The following is a 26,633-nucleotide window of genomic DNA, read 5'->3' as shown; positions in this document are numbered from 1 at the left end:
TCTGATTTAAAAAATAAAAAATATAAAAAATAAAAATAAAAATGACCAAAAACCATTTTCTAAATCGATGATTCGACCACCCAAGTCAAAACGAAATCAATTTACCTGACCATTCCCTAGTTAGTCTAATTCGATTTTCAAAACCATGGTCTAGTGTATAAAATTTTGTTATCATGGCATGGACCGCTCATTGTTAAAAATACATACATCATAAAAGTAAATAACAATTTAAAATTAAAACAAGTGATGAGATATTTTTGCTAAGTGTTGTTCTATATAAAAATAATATAATTCATACACGTAATACGACAATTTAAAACTAAAACTACAGTCTGGCTTCATAAAAAAAAAAAAAAAAAATCTTTGAGGCCTATCGGATCTCATTAATCTAGACTACAATTGAGGCACTCGGCCACTATCTGCCACCTTCCAAAGACAATATTACCTCATTCCTTAAACTATCATCGCATTCGGTGCCACCATTAATGGAAGATTTTGATGGATCTCCTAACAAATATTCAGTTTCTTCTGGGTTTTGTTCAATCCATGGGTGCATTTGAAGCCTTCGCAATCCCTCAAGTTCCATTGCAACTTCCTTCATTGTAGGTCTTTCATCCCCATTTAACTGTAAGCATCTTTTTGCTAATCGAGCCACTTCTCGAAGTTGTTCAATATTTCCTTCATGTGCCACTCGATCTTCTAAAATCTCCATCATACGGTTCTCTTTCATTGAAGAAACGAAATACATGGCCAAATTTCTCTCTTCTTCTGGTCTATCAAAAGAAAGTGCTTTCATTCCTGTTAATAGCTCTACAAGAATAACTCCAAAGCTATAAACGTCGCTCTTCTCTGTAAGTTGGCTTGTAAGCAAATATTCTGGATCTAAATACCCTAGAGTTCCTTGTATTAATGTAGTTAATTGAACTTGATCCAAAGGAACTAACCTTGAAGCCCCAAAATCTGAAACTTTTGCTATATTGTTCTCATCCAGAAGTATATTGGCTGATTTCACATCTCTGTGGATGATTGGTGGGGAAGCTGCAGAATGTAAATATGCTAGTGCTCCTGCTGTTTCTGAAGCAATCCTTAAACGGTTGGCCCACGAGACTGAACATTTGTATTGTTCATCATGGATATGTTCGAATAAAGTTCCATTGCTAATGAATTCATATACAAGCAATGGAAGTTCAGTCTCTAAACAACAACCCAATAGCTTTACCACATTTCTATGATTGATTTGGGAAAGAATGAGAACCTCATTTATAAATTGATCAATTTGGCTGCTTTCTATTACTTTTGCCTTCTTAATGGCGATCACCTTGTTGTCTGGTAGTATTCCTTTGTAAACAACACCATAACCACCTTGGCCAATGATTCTACTTTCTTCATAGTTATTTGTTGCAGCTTTTAGCTCTTCTGAAGTAAAAATCTTAGTCCTCTCAAGAGAGCATTCGTGTGAAGAAAGCTTCTGTTGTAGAAGCAAACCCCCATTTTGTTGAAAGAATTTCCGTTTTAGCTCCGTGAGCTTTCTTTTCTGCATACCCCAATACATCCAAGAACTGGCAATTACAAGAAACAAAAGAACCAAAGAGATACCTGCATGTATATGGAAGAAATAATGAAATGAAAATTATATGGAATACTCGCTCGTAAACATGGAAGCATATTTGTGCTCATCTCAAATAAACATTACAAGAAATGAAGGATGAAAGTTCTTGCATGGAAAAATGCTAGTTTGCATGCAGGAAAATATTAAAAAGAAAAAGAGAATTGCATGCTAGCAAGTAATGAGATTGTGCAAATCATGGTTTTCAAAACCGGACAGGACCAGAAAAACCGGGAACTGGTCAGGTGACCGGTTCTGGTTTTCCCCAAAATCGGATTTTCCATAAAAACTGTTGATTTTGGTCAGCAAACTGATGACTTGGATGGTTAACTGTTTAAACGGTTTTGACTGATTTTCATTTTTTTTAATTTTTTTGTCAGAATGGGCTGACCGATCGGACCGTTCGACCTGATAACCGGACTCTTGACAGGTCCGGTCTCCAGGACAGTTTTAAAAACCATGGTGCAAACCTTGATTTCTTTGCCTTTTGGGACTTAAGACACGTCCAAACTTCTTTTTCTAATAGGTTCCACTATGTCTGCATGGCCAAGAACCCCGGCAATTGCTTAAGATTCCTTGTAAACATTCATCTGAAACCTTCCAACCTTCGCTTGGGCCTTTTCCAACCCGAGGTTCATGCCAAGTTTATCAACCCAGATTCAACCTGAGCTTAACCCAATATAACTCGGCTTGGGCTTGGGCTTGGGCTGGGCCAGGCCGGGTTGGGTTATTTGGGCTTGGACAAGTTAGTCAGGTTTGAAATAAGAGTAAAATTAATTAAAAATATGTACAAACTTCATTTATAAATGTACCTCTACATATACACATGTATATATTTTTTTTTGGGCGGGATTGGATTGGGTCAGGCTTGGATCAAGCTCAGACTACCCGGGGCCTCAACCCAAGCCCAACCCAAGTTTAGGTTGAGCCTGAGCTTTCTGGTCTAGGCCCAACCTACAACTTGAAAACTTAGGCCTAACCCGTGCAAAATCTTAGGTTGGGTTAGGTTGGGATTGGGTTGGAGATGCCCAAGTTGCATCCCTTCCATTACATGCATACATGCTAAAATACATCGATATATACATAAAATATTCCTATCTAATGGCTTAGATATGATTAGGACCATTTTTAAAATTGGACCCAACAAGTCTTAAGTCTTCCCAAGTTCGAGTGATAAACTTGAGCCTGTGCGGACACAATCCCAACCTGAGTGTATCAAATTTTACTTGGGGCTGGGCCTGGGTTTTATGGATCATGCTTTACTAACGGAGATCTTAGAAACGCCAATCTGAGTCTAAATCCCTTAAGGATGTCAGATATCCAAATCTGATCTGGGCCAATTTAATTTTTGAAAATTTTAATAAATTATTAATAGATAAAAACATAACAATTTATATAAAAAACAAAAAATATAAATATTTTTTCAACTATTTTCATCATATATATATATACATGTTTTTTTATAAAGAAATAAATAATATAAAAAAATTACAAAAAGTGCAATAGATATGAATAGAAATGATCCAAATTCGATCCAATCAGTATCATCCTATCCAAAAATCCGACAAAATAGAACCGAATTTTGGATTTATCCGATCCATTTGCACCCTAACCCTTGGGCTCTGCCCGAACTCGAGAATTAAAAACAATAGTTAAGATTGGGCCTGGGTTGACTTTAAACCCAGTCCAGGCAGTTTATCATACTAGCTATACCCCTCTTCTATGAACTTCCTGGGATAATTTCAGACTGCGTCCGATGATCGAATTCAGATAGGGTATTTCTAAGGGCATACTGAATTCAATTTATTAATAAATACAGATATCCGGTCCAATCCTAAACTCGGTAGCTCTTTGGAAAACTAGCATAAGTCTACAAAACTGAATAGAAAGGAAGAAACTTTATAGTGTAAATAGACAAACATAATTTCGTTTAAATCTAAAATCTTACTTAATAGTAAAGAAACTTAAATTGAAATCATATACACACATTTTTGCATGAAACTTGGAGATTTCGACCATAATAAATTAAAAAAAAAATCCTAGGAGATTAGTTCAAGCAATCTTTGAAGTTTGAACTTGGATCCCATAAATGGATCAAACTTTCAAATCAACTATGATTCCATCGTAATTAAACAGATATGTGGAATGCAACCTAAATGGACTGAAATTCAAATTGGATTAAATCCAATCCAGGCTAACGATTCGTTTTGAACATTCCCCCCAGCTTTCCGTTTCTTTCTGATTTTCTGTCAAGTCAAACACCACCTTATGGGTTGAGAGCAGATTTTGTGTTCATCTAAATAAATTCTTTGAACAAAAAAGTAAAAATACAAACGTCACAAAATTAATTATGTTAGTTTTAAACTTTTAATAGATAAGAAACAGGAGTAAGAGAGGAATACCAAGCTAAAGAAAGAAGAAAATAGGAGTAAGAGAACTTTACCTAACATCAAGCGTTCCATCGGAATTTTTTTGCCGGAAGAAGAGATGCAATCGGTTGTACCATTTGCATGTGTTCCTGGAGGGCAGGAGCAATTGTAACTCCCGGGGGTATTTGTGCACAATCCCTTGCATGGGTTGTTAATGCATTCATTAATATCTGCCACCCATTAAACAGAGAAATTAGGAAGAAGAAGAAGAAGAAGAAGAAGAAGAAGAAGAAGAAGAAGAAGAAGAAGAAGAACGTATAGCTTACCTTGGCATCCGCCGGGAAGATATGGGTTCCCTTGGTAACCATATTTGCAGTAGCAAAGATAACCAGGTCCATTGCTAGAATCGGAGCAGTGGCTATTCTCCTTGCAAGCATAACTCGCTGGATCTACTTTTTGTGCTTCTTTGCAGCTCTGGTTCCTAATTGCCCAGTCAACTACGACCTGTGTTCTGGGCACCTTGTCGAAATTGCTTTCTATTCTCTTACTAAAATTCCAGATATCTGACTCCAAGAATTTGAACCATTCCTTGTCGGCTAAGAAGGCGTAGCTACATCTTGTGTACTTCCACCTGGAATTCGTGTAGTTGGAAAAGCTATCAAGTGACATGTAAAATGTCTCGAGATTTTTTGGGATCTCCGTCTGGCAGCAGCCTTTGCCATCGCAAGAACGTTCACCATTTTCAGTGTTCAAACACCAAGATATGCAGCCACTGCCGAAGATGGTAGCAAGTTCTGTGTCAGACATGAAGGCTATCGTGTCGCAACCGATAGCCGTGAATTTGTTCCGGGTATAGGAGAACCTGAACGCGTCACTCAATGTTTTTATCGAACTGTCATCTGCAGAATTTTTGCCGTTCTCATAGTAACAGTCTTCAGATATCTTCGTTTGGAGGGTCATCTCTCCAGACAGCAGCGATATATTTAAAACAGGAAAGTCACCATACATTAGCACCGGAGGGTGATAAGAGATGTTGCAGACGAGCTGAAATTCTGAATCTCTGAAACAGTTAGTGTCATTTCCGACACCAAACGGATATGGGATGCTAACTTCTCCACAACTTTTTTGACACCCTGGTTTGGTTCCAGGAAATGCCGAGGCGGACGCCGTTAGTAAGATAAGATGGAGCAGCACAGAACAAGCCATGAGCTATTTAATTTGCTGTTTGTTGAGATGATCGCAAGACTCTAATTTGCTTCTTGCGAGGCTTCAAGAAGCCAAATAGAGTTGAATTCTGAGAATGGAAAAGTAATGTTTATCATCTCATTTCGACTTGGTTTGGATTTACTTGATTCAATTAAAAATGTCATTAAGGCTCAGTTTGAAAAGAGTGCAAATATATATATGTACACTGCAAATACATACATATATTTTTGCACTCTACATATTTGCAATTGTACTCCTTCCAAAGTCAACCTAAGTCTCTCTTCAATTTTGCATACTAACGCCATGATTTGTATGGTCCCCACCAAGACTTTTCAAATATATATTTTGTATTTGCAAAGTCTTCGTCCAGATGAAATATTTTTTATTTTAAAAAGAAAAAAAATCATGATCCACATCGTGATGATATTGGAATGAGCCGTGTATACAGGGGCAGCTCTATGACAGAATAAATTATATATATTATCTATATTCTATATTATATTATAAAGTGATCAGGTCCCATGTCAAGCCCTCTTTGTCGATCCCTTGCCCATTTTTAGCCCTCTCTTAATGCCACATCATCACCCTTTTTCCACCATCTATATCACTTGAATATATTATCCTCAATGCCTTACATTTCTATCAAGGGAAATTATATGTTTTCCTATTTTTTCTTATTTCTTTGCCTAAATGTCATCTAAAGTATCTCCAATTCCTAAAATCTCTTTTAAATCAATGTTCTCAATAATTATCCCTCATGCTTCTTTCTAAAAGTCTCTCTCTCTCTTAGAACAATTGGAGATATTAAAGCTGTATTTGGTTTGAAGGAAAAGGTAAGGAAAGGAAGGAAAAGACAAGGAAACTTGTAAATATCTCCTTTTCCTTTAAACCAAACATAACCTAATTGATCAGTCAAATTGATTGTCTATGGAAAGAGTCAATTGGTACCATATAATTATCAGAAAAAAACTGAAAGAGTAAAATGATATTGTACAAGTTGTATTTCAATTGATGTTATTTCCGGTCAACTTTACATTATCACACATTGGGGGTGGAGAAAGGGACAATGTCTTGACTATATACAATACCCAAGGTCCATTAAATTGCCAAGTGCATGTCAGCATGAAAGATAAAAATGATAAAAGAAAAGTAGGTTTTATTTCTAAAATAAGAATCCAAGTCTATTGATAGAGTCATCGATGGGTTGGGTCTTGTTCAGAATAGAGTGTATCAATCCCATTCCCATTATTAATCAAGACAATAAGAACGACCCAAATCAAATTAATATTAATTGTGTGTTGACATAAATTTCGTATATTTTAATTAATACAAAATATAAAAATAAATTATAAAAAAAAATTTATAATAAAGAATGAAACAAGGGAATGAACTCTCTTTGATTTTTTACTCGATAATGTGAGTAACATTTGATTAACGGTTGAATTCGGTGAAGACAAAGGCCATTGGCATGTTTCTCGTACTTCTTGAAATGTTGACATAGATTTCCTTGATTTTGGTGCTTTGAGAGATTTGATGTAGAGTATTAAATCCGGGTTTTGCGCTTGATCAATTGTAAATGATGTTTCTCTAAGAAGGACGCTTTTGTGGTGGCTTGATCTTCTTGGGAGAGCTTGAATCCAAGTGTGTTGTTGAGAGTGAAAAAGCTTTTTCCTTCTTTCTTTTTTCTTAATCTTGCAGTTGCAAGAGTTTGTAGGAACTTTTGATTGTTTGCAATCTTCAATATTAGTGTTTGAAAGCTTCTTGCAATGTGATTGTGAAAAGATGAACCCTTTCTCTTCTTAGGCAAGACTATTTATAGCCACAAATTAGGATTGCCACCTCATCCCACTTAGTTAACTAATCTCATATGAGTGGGGTGTTGGGTTAGGATTAACCCCTATACATGCACCATTATGTAGGAGTTAGTGGCCTTGCCAATGGGACCACTTTATAAGAGATGGGCTAGATTGGACTTAATACACTTGGATCCTTAAGCCATCAGACATATTTATGTAGATTTAGGCCTTAGGCCCATGGAGGCCCATATTTAATTTAGAGGCTGTCATGTAAATTAAACCCATTTATTTGGCTTAAAAATTCACATGTCTACATTGTGATAATAAGGTCTGACCTGACCGAATTATACTTGACACCTATAATTACCAATGATAATAACAATTTATTAGAAACTTCATTTTGATAATATAACCTTAACAAAACTTAAATTAATATGCTGAAACATGCATTTTTAACAATAATTAACTAGTGTACTATTTATAAAATTTATTCTTTTAGACGATAAATAAAATAATAATCACAAAAGATCTTTATATTAGTAATTATATAATTGGTTCAGATGTTAATCAACTCACAACACCAAAAAACCAGTCTTAAGCCATTATTGATTGTGATAAAACCACATAACCAAACCAACATGTTCGGTCGGTTCAATTTTGTTGAGTAAATTCGATCCATTAATAGTCCTCTCTACTAAACAATATTATTTTGCAATTCATGGGTTCTGATTTATTGCTAGAAACAAAAAGAAAATGCATACGTATTGATGAAATGGTTTCTGCATAGTCCATTTTATTAGTCAGGCAGAGAAGGCCATCAAAATTGGGTCAAGATTGGCCCATTTCAATGTACCCACATTGAACACTATGTTCTTCACTATTGCGGGTAATTTGACCCAGTACATGATCCGTCTCTTGGACGGTTGTTCTCTTACCTCTCCATTAAACAATACCAATGTATCATGTTCAATACAACTTATGACTAGGCCAATTCGTTCATAGTTGACTAACTCACTCAAATGACCAACAAACATGTTAGAACCAATTATTTACCCGATTTAACTTGGTTTTGACATGCCAATTTTATTAATAATCCATTGTATTATAAATTTATAAAAATATTAACACAAAAGTTATAATTTTAAATGTCATTTGTGATTAATTATTAATAATACTATGATCATTAAAAATATCACAAAAAAGATGAAAATAGATTTAGTTATGGTTTAATATAAACAATTAAAATATTTATAGTTAATAAAATAAATTGGAATTATAAAATTTACAATAAATAAAAGTACAATGTGATTTACTTTAAAATCCATTTAAAAATAATTGCATTAATATGCCAACAAAATCAATCAAAAAATGTTAAAGTTAATTACTTATTAACTTTTATTATTATTAAATTTAATTAATTGGATTGGAGTTAGATTGCTTTAGCCTAATTGGGAATGTCACAAGGATCCCTTTGCTTCAATTTCGCTTTACAAAGTTTGTACATTACATTGGTCCTGATTAAAACTAATATTTATTAAATTTGAATTACTTTTATTTAAAATAGTGAGAAATAATATAGATTTAGATTCACTTGACCCAACTAGAATGTCATGTTCTCTTTATGCTTCAATTTCAAATAATAACTATGGTTGGGTTGGTTCGATTTTAGTCAGTTCAAAAATGGCTAAACTGAAACTAATATAACCTGATCAGGGTTGGGAAATTGCTGAACCGTAGATGCCAAGAAATATTAGAAAACCAACCAAATCATGTTGAGTTGTGTCGGTTTGGTTAGTTTGGTTTTATGAACAGCCCTTGCTAAAATTTATTATTGTTGTTTTTGTATTAGAAAAAATTATTAAAAATAGTATAAAAATATAAATAATTATTAATCATTTAAAAAGTTAAAATGTAAAACAATTGTCTACTCTTATGTGTTTGTACTGTTTAACTTTCACTTAACAAAATCTGCACATCAAATGGGTCTGTGCTAGTATATTATAAAGTGATTAGGTCCTACCTCAACACCCCTCTCCTTCTCCCATTCCCCCTTCTTTCTTCTCTCCTTAAGCTTCTCTCCTTTCTCCCTTATCCATCATTGGTCTCTCATTCGCTTTCTTTCTTTCCTCCATTACCTCAACCCTGACCTCTTATTGTGCCACATGGCAAGGCTCTATAAAGCAGAAAATTTCCTCCTTAACTCTCTCTCTCTCTCTCTCTCTCTCATTTATCATTCTCAACTAACTCCTTAACCCACGTCATTACCCTCTCCTTACTCCTTTCAAATATCTAATGTCAATCTTCAAAGGCAATCTTCTTATGATAACTATTCCATTTCTTTAAGAACGAAGGCATACTAGGAATTCAATTATCCTCTTTAAAAGGCATGATGATGAATCCAGAATATTTGGTTTTCAATAAATGGATAGGTGTTCCATCAATAACTCAATTAATTATATTATAATTTTAATTGGACATAATACAATCTAATTAAATTATAAAATCAGTTTATTTAGTTAAAATTTCCACTACAAAACTAATATTAAAAATTAGCTTGCTTTTTGATAAAATCAATAAAAAAGGATAAAATAATGCAAGTTATTAAATTTTTAATGTTTATTTTGAATAAATTGTAACCATAGAATAATTAAAATAAAAAAATAATAAAAAGTAAAAAATTACAATTAAGTACAAAAAGTACCAAATATAAAGACAAAAATGAATAATTAAAATAATTTTTTTTCTTAGCAAACATTAAAGCTAATAATAATTTAAAATTAAGTAGAATTACAAAATATAATTAATAAAATGTAAAAAATAAAATTAATGGAATAACCCTAAAAATCACCTTTTGTCATAGATATTTTTATATTTTAGATCATAGATTTAATTTTTGTAATTTATTTCTTAATAATATCATTATAATTTATGAAATTTAAAGTTAATTTTTAAGTTTAAATCTTTTGAGCAAGCAAACTAAACCAGAAATAGACCCAAATTGATACAACTTCAGTTGGTGGGTTTTTACTAATGGTCAATCGATTTTTAGTGAAAAACTACAGACTTGACCAAATCAATTTTGTTGGCAGAACAACTTGCAATTGAACTGAGCCAATTATTGAACACTCCTAATTTTGACTAAATTTATAGTCAAATTTCTAATAAAAAATAAAAGTTTAGTCTCCAATAATTATTGAAAATTTATAGCAAACGAACACAATCATTGAAAATAAGTTTATAATGAAAATATAATAGATATATAATAAAAACACAATAATTACAAAAATATAATAAATACTGAAAATATACTAAATTTGTCAGTAAATAGTTTAATCTCAAATAATAGTTTAATATCTAATCAGTATTAATCTATAAACTATAAAAAATACATAATTACTAAAACTAAATTTATAACAAAAATACAATAAATACGATAAATTAAATTTCAAAAGTTAAATAATAATTGTTTAATCTCCAATCATTATTGAATATACACTATTATTACTTATAGTATATATAAATATATAATGAATATATACTATTATTGTAAAATTATTACTAATAAATATAATTTTGTTGATAGTTATTTTCTGTAATTATTAATTGATATAAGTGAAATTAGTTATTTAGAATATTATTTAGTTATTGAAATAATATTGTTATTAAAATTCTTAAAATATTAATTATTTATTGAATTTAATAATCCATAAAATTATAATTGTACTCAGGCCCGTACAAACCCGACCTGAAAATTCTGGGTTTGGGCTTGGGTTTTGTGTTCAGGCCCAACCTAGGCCCAAGCCCACATCAAGTCCACAAATTTTAGGGCCGGGCTTGGGCTTAATACTTCAAGCCTGGCCCAGCCCGCATATATTTAAACTTACACATTTTGTGTATAATGTATACATATGTATACATTATGTATACATGTTATTTTACATTAGATTATATATTTTATATATAAATATTATAATATGACTTGTATAATTTTGTAATATATATAATATTTTATACTATATAATGTATAAAATAAATTTATATGCATGTTATATAGTTTAATATAAAATATTATGGATGTATAATATTTTATATATGAAAGACATTGGCCCAAAATCAGGACCGGCCCGACCAGGACCCGTGTAGACCTGAGCTAGGACTTATGTTTCAGGCCCGAAACCTTGGATTAAGCCATGCCTGGGCCTAAACTATAATCCTTATCATAAGTGCAAAGCCCGGCCAAGCCCATAATCACCCTTACTATAAGCCCACTTAATTAAATGGACAATGACCATCACCTGACCTTTTAATAGTCCAACTTATATGGACCTTGTTGCAATAAGCAATTAGGCCCATATACTAATGTTGTCAACAATATAATGGACTTATCTTTCTTTAGTGTCCATGGGCTGGGTCCCAAACATGGGTCAATTTCACAGCAACGGTTTGAATTTGGGATGCAACAAGTTGCTCCCAACATTGCTAGAAATCATTCATCAAGATGAACAATTTGTAGCCATCGATTCCAGGGATTGAAGTGTTGCAACTTTTAAGTTAATTGAAATAATGTTCTGAACCAAAACCAAACATATTATGCAAGAGCATTAATAAAAACACATAATAAAACAAAGCTGTAGTGGTGAGGCCGAATTCTTGTCATCCTCTTTAAGCAATTCCATCAATATCTACTCTTGCAAATAAAACCAAGATATCCATCTTGTGCATCGAACTATAATCTCCATCATCCTACTCCTTGATCCAATTTCAGGTCTTCCAAAATAAATAAGAAAACCTAATATATTGAACCTAAACAATAAAAGTAAATACTTGGGAAAACCAGATCAAGATCAAGAAACCACCCAAGCTGAATTACAATTTTGAATTATACAAATTGAATAATCAAACAAGCACACAGATAATTTTGGGCAAACCACAGCAGAAATACTTAATAGTTTAACATATTATGTACCCTAATTTCAGATCACATGGCCCTAGGGTGTAAACCATTATACCTCCAATCAAACAAGCCGAGAAAAGAGTAATCGCTTTATAAGATTTTATCAAGATAATCAGATTACTATTGGACTAATTTGAGCAAGCTTCAAATTCCAGACTTTAAACCAAAAGCTTTGATCACAATTGAAAGTTGTGAAACAAAATCGGATGGGAGAAAACTGTATTTTCTCCTCAAGTTCAACCTTGATATTTTGAACCAAGACAAATTAGATCCTAAGTAATGAGAAAGGTTGGAACTTTTGATATTGAATGCAGCCGAAGATGGTGCAACTTTTGATATTGAACAACTCAATCCTTGAGAACACAAAAGTATTTGGTTGCTAAAATCACCTTTTTTAATGGATGATTTCTATACTAGAAGATTCCCAAAAAATCTAATTTTCTAGCCTTTAATATTCTCTGAAATACTTCTCATTAATCGCTAATAAACCATAGAATAGTCCGAATTGAATCGGGTATTGGCTGGTTTTAGATAGAACACCAATTCAGTCCTAGTTTGACTAGTCAAAATAAAAGTCTTTAGTCTTTAACTATATTTGAACCACTCCAAATAGGATTGTAATTTCTCAAGGGATAAAAGAGAAGACATTCATGACATGGGATCCATATGCCAATTGGACTGGACCATCATACAACCCATTAACCCACACTAAGTGGGTTGGGGCCACTAGGCCGAATTCATTCTAATTATGAATTGTTGAACATTTCAACCCATTAATACCCAACACTAATTACTTAGGCCTCAGCCACCTTATGAGCCCAAGTCTAATGGTCCTAATCAAATTATATGTTCATCAGGGTTTTGGGTCTAATAAGACACTTGCTACATGATCTTTTATCCATTAAAATCCAATATTGGAATTCAGAAATGACTTATTCCCTTAACATATAGCTCAATATCATTTCCTCTTACCAGTGGATACCAAGAAAGGATTATTTTACAAATACCTTTCAAAATAAACCATTTATATATACACTTTTACTTTGCAAGGCAGATTTCAACAGCCTTTAAAATTTAAATATCAATAATATTAACTATCTATTAAAGAGGGTATATTCACATGTATTCTCTTTGTTTGGCAAAATGATTGACCCTAAAAGGATCTCACTAATTGACAAATAGAAAACAGTATATCTAAACATCTAGCCGAGTCTCATTATCAAGTCAGGGATCACAAGCAATGGTTCAATTATTCCACTTATCCAATAGTTAGGAATAATCCAAAACTTGACCACCTAAGTCTATCCCTTAGTTAAGAACAATTAGACTATGTACCGAATATGGTGTCTTAAACATGATCCTAAAATGTAGTACAAGGGTTAAATTAACATAAACATACCACATGACACATCTAGTAATTGAACTTTTATTCATATTTACAATCAATTACAATCACTATTAGAGTTGAGGGTATACACTGTCACAAGATTTAGTAATGTTAGAGTTTAACCATACCTTCAATTGAATAATTCGGTCTCACTCCATGAACCTTAACTCCAAGAAAGACTTCTCTAATCAAATTCAATTCCTTGGTGACAACCCTTATGTTCATTCGTTCTCTTGGTGTTGCAATAGAGCATTGGACTCCAATTCTGATTACCCAAGTTAGACACACTTGCAATTTATCGACCATGTGAGTCCGATAACTGGAATAATTAATGCTAGTGTTCTCCTTAACGTGTTCTTCATTTGATATAAGCCTTGAATCCACAATTTTCATCACATGTTGAGGAAGAGCCATTTTGGCAAACTTATGCAGATTAAAATCACCTGTGAACATCTCATGTGTAGGTCGTTTTCCTGTGAACATCTCCAACAAAAGGATACCATAGCTGTACACGTCTCCATGTATTGCCACCTCACCACTTGTACCGTACTCTGAAATGTGTACGTCTCTTAATTCTTACGATTGTGAAGAATTGAAAAAGTATAATGTATTGCTAAATTTTGTTGAGTTTCATAAATTCACTTAAAGATTGTAATTTTAAAATAGATTTAAACATACTTTATAACTTTTTTAAATTTTCAAAATGCAATAAAAGAATCACCGAAAGTAAGTTGATTTCAACTTTATTTTACTTCAAATTTTGAGAAAGAAATAAAAGAATCATTGAAAGTAAGTTGACTTTTAAATCAAAGTAGATAAAAAAACAAGGTAGAAGAATAGCTGAAAACTTATTCCAATCCATATGTCCAAATACAACAATTGTAGGATTATGCAAACAAATAGGGCATAGAGGGAAGGATGGGGTCTACCATTGTCTTTGTGTGGTTGTGTTTCAGTTTGATGAGTCAGTTAGTCAGTTTAGTACTACAAATTTATTTTAGGTGATGAAAGTAGGTTTGTTTATTTCAGCCATTGTTTGAGTCCTACAAATTTATTTCGGTCACTCTTTTGATTTTATTATACTGTTTATTGTTGGTTTGAGCTGAGTTTCGTGGTTCACCTGGGTTGAACAGTTGCAGCAGTATTCTCTTATGGGAAACTTGGGTTTTGTGATTCACCTAGGTTGAACAGTCATGTTTACTCACTGATCAGTTGAACCCATGTATATTATACTGATATTATTCATTAAAATATACCTTCGGTGGCGGTAATGTTAGGTTGTATGTTCATGTAGAAGAAAAAAATTCTTCTGGTTGTAACATCATGATAGTTGTTTATAGTTTTTGCTAGAAAGTATGACAAAACAAACTCATGTTTAGAACAAGGTCTTATCAATTAAAGAGAACATAGGAGGCTAAAATAGGATTTAACTTTTTTTTTCCTTTTGTGTTTGCAATTTACATTTCACTCATCAAGGGTATTTTTAAGTCCAGTAGGATGATAGGATCAGTCCACAGGGGATATTTAAGTGTTAAGCGTTTGCTTGGCATTGATGCTTTTGCTCCATAAAATGGCAATACTTTAGAAAAAATGGGGTTCCAATTTTTTTTGAATCGTTTTTCCATAAAAAATGGTGCTTTAAGACATGTCTTAGAAATCAAAAGGGCATGGATTAGAGCAATACTGAATTTGGCATTTCTTGGAATTGTCAACAGGGACATGAGATGGTAGTGACATGCCACTGGATAATGGATATCAGTGCTGAAAACATTTCATAGAGCATTGATACCAAATAGAAAATGTTGTTATTACTCTAAAAAACATTAAACTAACAGAAATGTTTTCAAACGAAAAAAGGGCACATTTTCTTAAAAAACGGTATTGTATCTATAGCATCGATGCCAAACATATACTAATTCCATTTGAAAACATCAACTAGCCATCTATTACCTAATTTAGATTATGCTGTACGCTTATTGGCGAGACCCCTGTTGCTCTTTTAGGAATGCAGTGGCCAGGTCCTTTGAGAAGCCATGTTTGCAGCAGGTAGAATTAGATCTGCTGAAAGAACCTGAGGTATGTGAAAGACCTCAAGTTGAAACTCAACAGAAGAGAATTGGACACAGACACAAGCAGAGCCGTCATCGGCGGCATTTGCGTCTTGGTCTTTCCAGGGGTGGAGCTATGACTTCGGTGGGAACCAGTGTTGAAAACCAGAACTTCCCGTCGGCAACTCCTGAGTTGCACATTTCAATGGATGATTTTGTGCCACTAGAACCGGTGACGGAGCAGGTGACAGGCAGTCAAAGTTTGGAGGAGGGAATTTCTGGCTCAAATTCAAGTTTGAATTTTAAATCAGCCATTTTTTTGGGTACGGTTATTGGACCGACTACTGTATCGTGGGTGAAAGAGGTACAGCCTGTCAAGGTTTTGGATGTGGTTTGGAATCCGGGTCTGGATTGGACTGACGTTCTACCTTCAAATTCTAGCGGACCCAGCTTAGTCGTTCCCCTCTCCACTATTTGGGAACGGCTAAAACCTGATTTGGGCCCTAGGAAGGATAAGGCCCAATTTCTTGGTGCAAAGACTCTAACACGGTCGAAATGGTTCTTTAAACCAGCCGGGCCCGGGCTTCAAAATTTTTTAACAGGCGTTCGTCGGCAAAGGATTTATGAGATTCTGTTGTGTTTAGATCTGGCAATTAGGTTGGGTGGGTCGGATTTAAGTTGGGTCAAAATATTTTGGGTTAGGTTGGCAAATGTTAGACCCTAACCCTAAATGTTCAGGTTAGGATTGATCTATGGGTCAATTCGGGTTATCCAAAAAATAACTGAAATTTTAAAAATAAAGAAAAAATATAATAAAAATGTCAAAATTAAAAGAATTAACACTAAAATTCCAAAAGTAAAATAAAAAATTCAAACATTTAACAATTCAAGTAATAAACAATAGAGAGTAAACACTAAATATTAAAGATTAAAGAGTAGAAATTTCTAAAAATACATAAATAGTCCTAATTAGACCTAACAATTGGGTTAGCAGGTTGACCCATGCCCAATATATGCTGAGATGTGCTGTTGGGCATTCCACAGAATGTGCCTCAAAAACGTCCCATAACACATTCCAACTATATATTGGGAACATCTCCCCATGAACATCTCAAATGTGGAACGTTTTGGGGGCGCATACAGTGGGGGCAGATGTGAACTCGGGGAAGAAAGGTCACCCTTTAAAGGCCTTTGTTTGCAGTCTTTTGGGCTTCGGTGGTGAGGGATGGGACCGGCCCAGATTTTTTTGGGTGGCTTGTAAAGTCTTTTCTATGGCTGGCCTTTGTTTTTTCGCTTTGTTATAAGGCCAAGTGTTGTTTTACCTCTTGTAGTGTGTGGCCAGCTGTGGATTTTGGCCTTGGGTTACTTTTTTCACTTGTATTTTCTTGCTTCTTTTTAATTGGAATCCACACCTTACGTTGTTAAGAAAAAGATTGTGCCATTCAAAACCGGATTGCGAAAATGAGGGTATGCATTGGTTAGTCTCTCTATCTAGTTGAACTACTTGACTAGCTACAGATTTACTTTTAATGGATTTTCAATTAATTTGGATTCTGATATAGGTGTACATGGCAAGACCGAGGATTGTGTCATGTGGCATTGGTCGGACATGATCCTGGCCGTTCATTCCCAACAACCTCTAATCATTCTATAGTAAGGTCAAGTATAAAAGGGAGTGCCCATCTTAAGAAAAGAGGACCTTGCTCCTACTTGCTCTATAACTCTCTTGCTGTCGAGTGACCTTTCTAAGCCCTCATCTCAAGCTTGGTTCGACTCTTGTCAAGCACTTGACTAGCTTGATCATCAGAGTCTCTGCCTTAGAATAACACCCGGGGCCTTTGACGTGTGCTTTCTCCTTAGTCTCATGTTGGACACCTCGACCTTGGCCAAAAGTGAAGTTACCTTATTGCCCTTGGTTCCATCCTTGGCAGCAACAATTGGCGCTATTTGTGTCAACTTCTCAAGACTTCCCCTAAGAGAACATTGAACTCAAACCACTAATCTTCAAAAAAATGAATGACAAACAAGATAATAATCAAAATGCTAAAAACCTAGTCACCATGGACCAATTCAAACTGGTCCTTAACCAATTGGACTGAATAATTCAAAGACTGGACGAGGTGGGGCACCCGATAGGAGGCTGCACACAAGGTGGTCGTCCTGTTGAGAGCCAGGGGTAGTATAGTGGGCACTCCACTCATGTGTCGCTGGTCCAACACCCCCTTGGCCCCGTAAGGCTGACCCCTTAACGTCCAACAGCAACAACCGACAGGCGAGCAAGCTCCCGTTGAAGACATCCTACCTCCCCTCCGAGCTTACATTGATTGTTTCAAGAAGAGCTCGAAGTCCAAGACCTCGACCCCTTGGTCTCCATGCATGCTGCTATCAATGGCCTCCGGCCTGGACCTTTCAAATGGTCCATCTCTAAGATGTTGCTCAAGAATAAGGAAAAATTCTTGAAAAAGGCGCAGAAGTACATTTTTGCCGAGGAGGTCGAGGCTTGTGAGTGCCTCTAAGAACTTGAGGCTGACACTAGCCAAGAAACCTCGAAGAAGAAGAGAAAGGAAAAAGACAGTTGTAGCCACGACTACAACAAAAACAAAGATACTAACAAGAAGTCGATGGTCCCTTCCTTCAGCAAATACAGGCCACTCAACTCCACTCGAACGCATATCCTCATGCAAGTAGGGAAGGATGAATACATGAAGTGACTTGCCAAGATGAAAAGGAACTCAAAGAGGGGTAACCTAAAGAAGTATTGTGAGTACCATTGCGGCACCGACCATGACACCAAGAATTGCTATGAGCTCAAACGAGATCTAGTCACTCATTAGCTATTGTCACTTGAAAGAATTTGTGGAGGGTGATATCAGCGCCTCGTCCTCATAGCAACAGTAGCACTAGTAGTAGCATCACACCCTGGTAGGGCTCATTGACGTCATCTTCGGGGGCATGAACTCGGGTGGAGCATCGGTCTCGACCCGAAAGGCATATGCCAAGCATCTTAACATCCAAAGCTCGGCACCCAAGAAGCCAAAGCCATACAACCTCATCTCCTTCTCAAATGATGACTTGAAGGGGGGTCTCGGTGCCCCATGACGACGTGTTGGTGGTGTCTATAATATCGCCTACTACATAGTGAAGAGGATACTTGTAGACCGTGACTCTTCAACATACATCATCTTCTATAAAACCTTCAACAAGATGAAGTTGACACCAGATCAACTACAACTAACTGACATGCCATTGGTTGGCTTCTCCGGCATTGTCATCAAACCAAAAGGAAGAATAACCCTACCAACCATAGTAGGGACAGAGCCTCGGTAGGTGACTCGGATGACCGAGCTCTTGGTCATAAAGATAAGCTCCCTGTATAACACCATCATTGGGAGGCCAACCCTTCATGCACTCAAGGCAGTCATTTTGTCCTATAACCTTGCCATGAAGTTCCCTACTGAGCATGGTGTCGAAGTCAGGGAAATCGGTAGACAACCAGATACTGCTATGTTGTAGCACTAAAAGGAAAAAATAAAGACGCTTTGCTATTGGAAGGCTTGACCTTAGGGATGAACTAGCGAGCTAAGGTCAACCGACCAAGGACTTATTTCACTTCCCCTAGACAAGGCGCAGCTTGAGAAGACGATGTGTGTTGGGTCCTACCTTCCTCTAGACGGTGCGTGTTTGGTCTACCACTGAAATGCTAGGAATTGACCCATCGATCTTTACTTACAGGCTAAGCATGGACCCGAGTTGTAGGCCAGTTTGATAGAAAAAGAAGAACTTTACACCAGAGCATTGGAAAGCCATCGGAGAGGAGGTAGACAAATTACTCGATGCCAACTTCATCTAAGAGGTACATTACCCTAAATGATTGTCTAATGTCGTCATGGTTAAGAAGGTTAATGGAAAATGTCAAATTTGTATTGACTTTACAAACCTCAACAAAGCTTGCCCTAAAGATAGCTTTCCTTTTCTATGGATTGATCACCTTGTTGACTCCACCACAGTTTATGAGCTATTAAGCTTCATGGGATCCTTCTCTAGATACAACCAGATCAAAATGCAACTTGGGAACGAGGAGAAGACCTCGTTCATCATCGAGCAAGGCACCTACTTCTACAGGGTCATACTCTTCGGACTGAAAAACGCTAGAGCCATCTACTAGCGACTAGTGAACAAAGTGTTCAACGACTAAATGGGAAGGAATTTTGAGGCTTATGTTGACGACATGGTGGTGAAGAGGCCGAAGGCCAACCAACACACCTCGGGCTTTGACGAGACCTTTGTAATGCTGAGAAAATACAACATGAAGTTGAATCTTAGCAAGTGTTTCTTTGGCACCACCTTGGGCAAGTTTTTAGGCTTTGTCATCACTTAGTGGGGAATAGAAGTTAACCCAAAGAAAATACAGGCTATACTTGTCAAGGAGCCACCTCGGTCCATCAAGAAAACACAAAGATTCACCAACGAAGTGGCTGCCTTTCTTTCAAGCCATTAAGAAGCTAAAAGACTTCTAGTAGACTGAAGAATGCCAAAAAACCTTTGACGAGCTGAAGTCCAATCTCTCCTCACCCTCTCTACTAACACGACCCCTATTGAAATAAACTCTACTCTTGTACCTCTCAGATGGGGACAAGGTTGTTAGCTCTATTTTGATACAAAAAAATGGAGGAGTATAGAGGCCGATCTACTATGTTAGTAAGGTCCTTTGTGACGCCATGACAAAATATCCCAAGGTGGAGAATTACCTTTGCATTAGTGGTCTTGGCCAGGAACCTCAGGCCCTACTTCCAGGCTTACAACATCACAGTATTGACTAGCCAAACCTTCAAGTCTGTACTCTCCAGTTAGAGACCTCGGGTCGGTTGACTAAGTGGGCCATTAAGTTGTCTGAGTTTGACTTACACTACCAGTCGAAGCCTGCCATCAAGGCACAAACCCTAACAGATTTCTTGGTGGAGTGTAACTTAGCAAAGACCTTGGCTAGGCTCCCATAGAAGATGAGGGACCTCAGTCAACCTGGAGACTATTTGTGGGTAGGTCCTCTAATGCTAAGGGAAGTGGAGAAGGCCTCACACTTCTCACTTCAAATGACAACTAGGTGGAATATGCACTACGGTTTAGCTTCCCTGCCTCTAACAATGAAGCTGAGTACGAAACCCTACTCGCCAGATTATAGCTTGCCAAAGACCTTGGAGACAAACACATTGAAGTCTTCAGCGACTCTCAGTTTGTGGTGAACCAAGTGAATGTGGAGTATGAGGCCAGAGAGCCAAATATGGCTAAGTATTTGGCCAAAGTTTGGGAACTATCCAACCACTTCCAACACTTTGCCCTACGGTAAGTCTCACATGCCGAGAACACGAGAGCTGATGCCCTATCTAAATTAGTAAGTAGCTTAGGGTCGGCCTTTGGCCATACTTTACATGTTGAAAACCTTGTGTGGCCTAGCATTGAAGAGAATTAGGTGTGTCCAGTACAAGTTGAATCCTGCAAGATGAACCCCATCCTCACTTTTCTACAACATGAGCAACTCCCTTCTGATAAGAATGAAGTAAGGAGAGTCCGACGGCAAGCAACCCACTACGTCTTGCTCGAAGGAAAATTATATCGGAGATCCTTCACCTTGCCTACCTTTGATTCCTCTACTGAGAGGAGGGAGAGTACGTGTTTCGAGAGATCCACAAAAGAATTTTTGATAACCCCCTCAGGTGTAGAGCATTAGCTCAAAAAGTACTAAGGCAAGGATATTTTTAGTCGACCATACAAAAGGATGCTGCTGGACTAGTGCAGAACTATGACTGATGCCAGAGACACTCCAACATCTCCCATTGGCCAACCACAAACCTCTCATCCCTCAATAGTCCTTGGCCTTTTGCTAGGTGGGGAAAGGACCTCCTTGGACCCTTCGCTCAAGCCATTGGGAACATGTAGTACTTGGTTGTTGTGGTAAACTATTTCACCAAGTGGGTTAAAGCTGATCCCTTGGCGACGACCATGACCAAAATGAACCAAAACTTCATTTGGAAGAATTTCATTTGCCTTTTCGGCATCCCCCATATGCTCGTCACTGAAAACAACAAATAGTTCAATGATGCAAGGTTTAGAGTATGGCATGCAAGTCTTGGAATAAAGCAATAATACACTTTAGTTGGCTACCCCCAAACCAACGACTTAGTTTAGATAACTAATAGAACCATTTTGGGGGATTGAAGACAAGGTTGGACAGAGCCAAGGGTCTTTGGGTCGATAAGCTATATAGCATCCTTTAGGCCTATTTGACGATAACTCGAACCACCACTGGTGAGATCCTGTTCATCCTAACAGAGATTGGCCAACTGGTGCTTTGAATTGAACCATATAATGAGGCTGAGAATGATGAAGATTTGAGAAACAATTTAGACTTGTTGGAAGGCGTTCGCGAACATGCTCAGGTTAGGGTTGTAGCCTATCAACAAAGGGTTGCCAGATATTATAGCTCCTGAGTGTAAGGGCGCCACTTCCATGAAGGTGACCTCGTCCTCAGAAAGGTTATGGTGCTCAAGCCTGGCATTGGAAAACTTGGCCCCAATTGGGAAGGGCCTTACAAGATCAAGTAGGTGGTTGGCTTTGGCATCTTTTGGTTGGAGTACTTGAGTGGAAGATCGGTACCTCGTACTTGGAACTCCAAGAACCTTCAAATGTACTACCAATATGATCTTATGTATAAAAGTTTATCAATAAAAAGTGCAAAGTTCCTCCCACCTTGGCTTAAATATTTAGTGTAAAACATTTTCGTTTCTTTTGATTAGTAGGACCCCTAAAACCTCGGCCACATGATTAGCTATAGCACATAACCTTTACTGAATAGAGGCTGAAATCCGAACCAAGTATTTTACCTTTCGTTTCTCTTGTTTTCATTTATTTTATTTTATTTCCTCGTATGGCTTCTCCTGCGTTGTGTTTTGCCATGGATTAACCGAAGTTGAGAGGGAAAGAGCCAATGGAGAATCAACTCCTATAAGCTTCTATAATCTCTCAATGTTCCCAACCTAGACTTGCCTCTCATTTTCCTTAGTAATGTGATGTTTATGCAGGTTTCAGTTGATATTTTTGGTTTTTAATCGTTAGTGTGTCATAGGCTTTCAGGTGATTGTTTTATTTTTAGTTTTCCCTTAGTGGTTATCATTAATTCCGTTCATTCTTTGGTTTCATTCTATTTATTGAAATTTAAAATCCTTTCATATAGAATAGTTAAAGATGCTGAATGCTAGTAGATCATTTCATTGTTCTCTGTTGTTCTATGTATTCTCTAGCTTTATCAATTGATGCTTATAATCATTGCTATGTTTAAGGTGTGTACAACATGTGATTATGTTCTCTTAATTCAATGTGTTTAGTTTAATATTAGATTCTATGCATTTGTGCTTGTCTGCACCCCATGTGGGCCCCACCTATTGAACCTAGGAGAGAGGTGCCTAACCCCTTCCCTCCCCATTTGAGTCTTACCCGAACTAGTTTAGCCAGTGCTTCAAACTTTGGAGTCACTAATAAATCAAATCGTTTTTAAATGTAAATCCCAGAGGTCCCATCACCTCCATTTCCTAAATTAATGGGTGGTGACTCCAAATCTAGCCTAACTGAGTCATTTTTCTGACACTCCAAATGACTAAGGCACATGAATCTCGAAGAGTCATACACCTACTTGCCTTTTGGCTAAGGCAAAGAACCTCTAGGACCTCGGCCACAGTACCGACCCGTGACATCGGCTTACTACCTAATGCAAACTAAGGATAACAAACATGCTAAAATGAGCAACACTACTTCACTAAGTCAAAGGAACTCTGTGACCTCGGCCAGGCAATGCTTGCTAGGCCTCGGCTGAACGCAGGTCCATTTGCTAAGTTCCTAAGGAAAGGTAGGCCTGGTAGGCTAAGGCATTCGCCTCCTTTTCCTTCTCACCAAGGAAAGGGGCCCCTAGTCCTTGGCGGAAAAGCTCGACCTTGGCTTAACTACCTCGATAGGGAAGAAGGACAAGATGGGTGAGCTAAGGCAATTGCTTCCCTTTCCCTCTCTCTAGGTAAAGGGTCCCTGAACCCTCGACAGCAAAGCTTGACCTAATAGCATGTTTTTTTTGCTACTTGTGACCTTTCGGGGGGGGGGGGGGAGCAATCGGCCGCAAGTGCAAAGAAAAAAAAAAGAAAAATAAGAAGGCACAAGATAGACAAAAAAACTTAATCTATTTTTCATTTGTTTGCACTATATGAGCTTTACAAAAAGTCAACCTTGGTTGGAGGAAGCCGAGCCCCTTACCAAAAATAGATAAGCAAAAACAAAAGGACAATCCAAAGCTATATGGGGAGAATAGACAAAAAAAGAATGAAACTCCTTAGACGAGACCTCGGCCCCATGCAAAGCATCCTCAAGCCTTAACGTCCACATGTTCGTTGGCTGCCTTAGATTGTGCAGGCTACTTATTGTCGACCTGGCCCTCGAAGGGCTACATTGCCTTAGCTGGCCCCGTGGCCTCGGATGCCTCGTCACTCCTGGACTGGACTGGACCCCTAGTAAGCTGATGTCAAAGTTTGGTTGAAGCACCAGCACTTGGGCCTTCGTGTCTTTATTGCCCTTCAAGTTGTAAGTAACGCTGAACTTGGCCATCTCGTCTTTATAGGCTTTGATGGTTTTCCACTCCTCAACAGCCTTAGCCGAGGCCTCCTAAGCCTTCTTTTCTGCCTTCTAGTGCTTCTCCCCAGTCTCGTTTAGAGAGACCCAGAGAGCCCTCACCTACTCCTTGGTTGAGACCTTGGCATTCATCTCCTTCCTACGGTTACGCTCCTCAGGTGTCGTTGCAATAGATGCCTCTTGGTCGCTTAGCACCTCGGTCAACTGACGCTTTAGCTTGTCGATCTCCTCCTAGGATGTCTTTAACTGCTAAAGGAGGACCTCCACCTTGTCGCATAGGCTGACGACAGTGGAAGATGTCTACAAGGGACAAACGATTGTTAGTCAAGAAAGCAAAGTAAAGAAGAAACTTGACCAAGTATAAGGAATAGAAGCCTCACCTTGGCCAACCAATCCAACAACATATCCTAGACCCCCTAGGTGGACACTTGGGTCTAGGATTTCCTGTCCCCTACTGAGAGAATCCCAATCACTAGGGCTCGACCGACCCCCTAGATGCTGAGGGAATCGCCCTCTAGGACGTTTTAGCTAGGGCTGAAGATTTTGTGACTCACTAGTGGCATGTCATTGCTGCGATTAGAAGAGTGGAGATCTGATTGCTGAGAGCTCCTAGTAGTTCCCTCGGCTTGTTAGTCCTTCATTGCTAGACTCTTCCCCCTTGGAGGTTGGGAGGCCTTGACATGTCTCTTGGGTGTTGCCACCCTTATCCTCTTGGCCTTGTTAGGCACCTTTGCTCGAGGTTGTTCCTTTGGGGCAGCCATCTCCTTTGGGGTAGGCCTCTTCGACGAGTCCTCGCCTGTGCCCCTCTTGGTGGACTTATCAATCTATGTGATGTGGTCTTTGATGCCACCATTCATCTCTAAAATACATAACATAACATGTTAGTACCAGGACAAGAGTAATCTGACATAAATAGCCAATGGCAAGAGTGCCCATACTGAGGCGAGTGGAGTTGAGACCAGCCCACACCAAGGCTTCCTCTACTATTAAGGGCTCAGTGCGAACTGCCCCCATCAACCGAACCTAGATCATCACGTTGGCCTCCTTGTGGTTATTATATGGTCGTATCCTCTCAGCCATGAGATCAGGCTTCCCCTAGTCAGACCTGAAAGGCCAACCCTTCAAACAGGACACAAAGAAATACTTCTTATTCTAGTTGTAGACGGATGACAGGTTGTCCACTACTTTACCTCGTTGGCCTTGGAAGTGGAATAAGCTGGCCCCAGTAGGATGCTTCCTCAAGGCAAACATGCATTGGAATATGTTCACGGTGACACATACACCTTGGAGGCAGGCCATCACTAACACAGCTATAATAGTCCTAACGACGCTGGGAGCTAACTGACAAAGGGAGATATTGCAGTAGTTAAGGAGCTCGAAGATGAGCGGAGGAAGGGAGAATTGGAGGTTGAAGTGGAGGTAGTGCTCATGCACACACACTTTCCCCTTGGCTGGCTAACACGGCTTGTCGTCGACGCTAGGGACTCTAAGCCTATAGCCCTGAGTAATATGGTACATTTTAGCAAAATCCCTTGCTCTTTGCTGAGTTCGCTGTCCAGATCGGAGCGTGGATAACGCATCGGCATTCCATCTTGGCGTTCAGCCTTAAGTAGCTCTTCAGGAGTGGGGTCTTCAGCCTCCTCTAACTCAACCACCTCAAGGTTTGGCAAGGCATTCCCCGTGACGTCGTCCCTCGGCCTCGTAAAGCTACTACTTTCATGGGGAGATTCCTTGCCGCCTTGCCAGCTACACTCAGCGCCTCCAGGGGCAGCCCTCTCCCTTAGTACCTAAACTTCAGGCACCTGAGGGGAGCTCTCGGGTTCACTGGTGGTATCCTCACTACTGGACAAGGTGGAATGGGGAGTGCTGGTGTTAGTAAGGTCAGGAGGTTCATAGCATTTAGGACCGGAGTCTGAGTATGACATGGTTCCAAGAGAAGTCCTTTATCTAATAAGCTGAGTTTGAGGAAGAAGGCTAAGGGTTTGGTTGGTTGGTGGCCGAGGTCTCTAGAGACTTAAGCGGAAGTGAGCAAATGGTAGGGAGCTACCTCAACCAAAAACCCTATTTAAAGGAAAACATATGGCTCAGATCTTTTCAATCCAACGGTTGTGGAATTGCTGGCTTGACAGCTCGAACTGATGCATGCCATGTGGTGTGGACCTTAGGAATGTGAAATGACACCGAAGGAATTAGCCAACCCGACTGATGATCCAAGTCAAGAACAACCCAAGTTGGGTGACCCACAACCTGCCTCACGCATGGACCCAACTAATCGGTGATTGATGCCCATTCCGCATAGGGATGCACAACAATGCCCATACAAAGCACATCCAATGAACGTGGATGTCTCATGCCCATGTCAGATATGGCCCTGTGCTCTCGACCCATTGAGATCCTCCAAGAGAAGAATAGAGAAGTCAACAAGGAAGCAATCTCCATAGGTTTACCTAGGGAAGCACTTAGCAGCCGAGGCTGATGCCTTTGCTCTGTCCTATGCCTCTAGAAGAGCACTGTAGCACTCTCTTCAGCTGAAGCCGAGGTCTCTGCTTAACACATCGCTTGACCTCATCCATCACGGCCTCAAGAGTGGGGGGCAAGTGACA

At 38.1% G+C, this 26,633-nt stretch overlaps 1 protein-coding gene across 1 annotated transcript in view; it reads right to left on the bottom strand.

The window, feature by feature from the left end:
- Positions 1-240: 240 nt before the first annotated feature.
- The window catches only part of LOC104596743 (uncharacterized), a 30,004-nt gene continuing 3,611 nt past the window's right edge, over positions 241-26,633 (bottom strand). Inside the window, exons 2-5 of the mRNA XM_010258020.2 lie at positions 13,442-13,869; positions 4,302-5,184; positions 4,050-4,205; positions 241-1,596 (exon numbers count right to left, since the gene is read on the bottom strand). Coding sequence (XP_010256322.2) covers positions 416-1,596; positions 4,050-4,205; positions 4,302-5,184; positions 13,442-13,869 — 2,648 coding nt within the window. The 3' untranslated portion in view covers positions 241-415. The remainder of the gene's footprint in view (positions 1,597-4,049; positions 4,206-4,301; positions 5,185-13,441; positions 13,870-26,633) is intronic.

Source organism: Nelumbo nucifera, chromosome 5, assembly GCF_055504915.1.
Source record: "Nelumbo nucifera cultivar China Antique chromosome 5, China Antique-T2T, whole genome shotgun sequence".
In the NCBI taxonomy this organism is placed as follows: Eukaryota; Viridiplantae; Streptophyta; class Magnoliopsida; order Proteales; family Nelumbonaceae; genus Nelumbo; species Nelumbo nucifera.
The sequence above is the reverse complement of the archived record's forward strand: the minus strand, read 5'-3'. Positions and strand labels throughout refer to the sequence as shown.